At 41.3% G+C, this 3,092-nt stretch overlaps 1 protein-coding gene across 1 annotated transcript; it reads left to right on the top strand.

The window, feature by feature from the left end:
* The first annotated feature begins 281 nt into the window (after positions 1–281).
* On the top strand, positions 282–1,651 carry LOC143845674 (RING-H2 finger protein ATL67-like). Its single transcript, XM_077354070.1, has one exon. The coding sequence runs from the start codon at positions 849–851 to the stop codon at positions 1,395–1,397; it is 549 nt and encodes a 182-aa protein (XP_077210185.1). The 5' UTR covers positions 282–848; the 3' UTR covers positions 1,398–1,651.
* Positions 1,652–3,092: the final 1,441 nt, after the last annotated feature.

Genomic DNA, 3,092 nt, shown 5'->3' with positions numbered 1-3,092 from the left:
TTTTAGAACATAAAAATCTAAAGGGGAAGTATATCACCATAACCAGGTCAACCAGACCCAACCTGACCAGGGTTCTGGTTGAGATATTAAATTTTCGAGTCGTGTTGTGTTACCCTTCATTGGGTTGAGGGTCGGGTTCGGGTTGAGGTTTAGAGTTTTGGTTTGGGTTCAGGTTGGCTTCAGCCCGACACATCCCGACCCGGGTTGCACCCCTAGACTACTACTGCTCACCATCTTCTTTAGCTCCTGGTGGCAACAACAAGAGATAGGTTACCCAGTTATGAGGTAGAACCGGTAAAAAAGGGCGGATAACGAAAACAAGAGAGGCAAATTCATCACCTCCCTTTAAAAAATATTGTGCGGCCCCACATTGTTAGAAGAAGATTCAAACAAGAAATGTTTTCCTTGCAATCCAAACATGCCCAATTCCACGAGGCTATTTTCACACCTCCTTCGCCACATCTCATCCCCATTCAAACCTAGGAAACACAGATAGCATGTGTTTTTTCGTAGGTAAGTTGGGATCGAACTAGCGACCTCAACAAGGTTGATATATAAAAATACAGAAGACATTTGTAAAAAGATTAGACCCATGGGAGAGATGCAGATTTAACGGAGACGGTAAACCTTGGAAGAAGATTCAACGGAAAGGAATCACGCATTAAAGAGAGTAAACGCTTGAAGTTATTACTTGCCTCTGGTTCGACTTCCCCCCCCGTATTAAATGCAGCAGCTGGGAAAACCCACCCACCCCAAAAAAGCGTAATTGAAGAACCCAAAAAAAATAAAAAATCCCCCTTTCCCCCTTTTCTCTTTCTTCTCTAAAATGAATAATAAACCCTTCCAAAATGTCCCCTTCCTCATCGGGCTACTTATTCCAGAACCTCAGCAATCTAGGGTTAGGTTACGCAATCGGAATCGCACTAGGCTTCCTAGTCTTCCTCTCCACCGTCCTCGTCGCCTCTTACGTATGCTACCGAGCCTCCCGAAACCGTAACCGTAACCGTAACCGTAACCGTAACCCTAACCCTAACCCTAACCCTAATGGAGTCATCCTTCCTCGCATCATCTTCGTGGCTGAAGACGATGAAGACGATAACTCCGTGTACGGTCTGGATCAGTCCGTGATAAACTCATACCCTAAATTCGGATTCTCTAAGGATCGTGGGACAGGCGATTCGGTGTGTTCTATCTGCCTCTGTGAGTACAAGGAAGGAGAGATGGTGAGGATGTTGCCTGATTGCCGCCACTTCTTCCACCTCTGTTGCATCGACACTTGGCTCCGCCTCAACTCGTCTTGTCCTGTCTGCCGCTCCTCGCCCCTTCCTACTCCGTTGTCTACTCCCCTCTCTGAAGTCGTTCCTCTCTCGCATTATCCTGCCAACCAGAGGAGGTGACCTAATTCATAATACTCTGCTTTAAAATTTTCTGTTTTGTTCTATTCTCCTAATTCTGTATAAATTTCATGGGGTAAGGAAAAAGATTAAAGAGGGAAAAAAAAGAAGGAAAGCTTGTGTAAATTTCCGGTTTTTTTCTTTATTGGGGTTTGGTTATGAGATAATGGATTTTAGGTTTTAGAGAACTTTGACTGTTTCTTGAGAAAATGTTAGTTTTGCTATTTTGGAAGAGAAATGAAAGTTAAATTTAGTTCTTTCTCATGTCTCTTGCATTACATTCATGACTGTGTGTGAACTTGACAGTGTCTTGAGAATGGTAATTTTGCTATTTGGAATAGAAATGAAAGGTAAATTTGTGTTCTTTCATTCTCTCTCATGTCTCTTGCATTACATTCGTGAATGTGTGTTCCCTGTCTACTTTCTTTGTACTACACTTTTTATACTGCTAGGGTTTGGACTTCTGATGCTTGCATGCACCAATGGAACACTCATTTTAACTCTTTTATGTGTTCATATTGAGTTTCCCAGGGCTGCCCTATCTAACACCTAGACATGTGCCTAAGACTGACATGTGACTTGAATAGAGCACATACCATGTATCTAGACACAGTGATGTTATGATACTTGAAGAAGGTAAAGAGAAAGTGATTCCTATTGCTACAGAAGTCCATGCAGAACTGTTTGAATTTAGATGGCGGGGCAATGAGATTATGAAAGTCTAGGTTTAATAACTCAGATCTTGACTTGGGTTTGTCATGGTTTGGGTAAATGGCCAGGTGATGGCAGTGTTGTAAAAGTCGGATGTTTAGGAACTCCGGTCTTGACTTGGGTGTGTCATGGTTTATGTTGTGGGTCTTCCCTTCATATTTCTTTTCTCTGTTGGAGGGGTGGAACTAGACATCCTGGCGAGAAAGGTTGTTTCCTTTGGAAGATGATGACTCTTTTACGGTTGTTTAGTCTATTTGGATGGAGGGAAACCGAAGAACATTCAAGGTGAGGGAGAAGTTTGTTGGTCGGATTTATAAACATTAACTGTTTGGTTGCCGGGTTTTTTTTTGGTTCCTGGGATTTATGTGGGAGAAAAAAATCCCAGGAGATTGGTGGGAAAAAAAGGTCCTAGAAGTATCCCGGTAAAATAAAAATCCCATATTTGGTTGACCGGACTATGGTAGGAAAAAAAAAAACTTTGTTTGGTTGCTTTAACTGTTGGGAAGAAGAAAATTCTTCTCAAGCTTATTTCTGGTTCCTGGGTTTATTTTTGTTCCTGGGATTATTTTGGGATGGGATGAAAAGGCAATCATTACAAAAGTGGGATTAAAAAATTCACCACACAAGCAATCATTACAAGAGTGGGATTAAAAAAAACCTAGTGCTAAAAGGCAACCAAACATGGGATGGGACCAAAATTTTACTAAAACTTCCTGGGACAAAAATTTAACTGGCAACCAAACGGAGCTAAAAGTATCATTTTTCTTTAGGCCAGGTGTAGAAGATAATTAACAGGGTATTCCACTACTGATATTATTCGTAGTTGGGATGTCTAGTTGAAGGCTAGAGTTTCAAGGGGGAATCATAAGCTGAGTTGGACGCCCCTATCTACTCTACCAAATGAATTTAAAGAATGCTTTCTTGATGACATTGATTTAAATTTTCACCGAAATTGAGACGAAGTGATCAAAATATTTCTGTTTCAAT

The sequence above is a fragment of the Tasmannia lanceolata genome, unplaced genomic scaffold (assembly GCF_043159265.1).
Source record: "Tasmannia lanceolata isolate RefF3 unplaced genomic scaffold, GAP_Taslan_0.1 ptg000015l, whole genome shotgun sequence".
In the NCBI taxonomy this organism is placed as follows: domain Eukaryota; kingdom Viridiplantae; phylum Streptophyta; class Magnoliopsida; order Canellales; family Winteraceae; genus Tasmannia; species Tasmannia lanceolata.
This window is presented reverse-complemented; position numbering and strand designations above follow the sequence as displayed.

What these genes read in the sequence shown, in the direction of transcription:
- LOC143845674 (XM_077354070.1), top strand. Translation starts at nt 849, where the DNA reads ATGTCCCCTTCCTCATCGGGCTACTTATTCCAGAACCTCAGCAATCTA.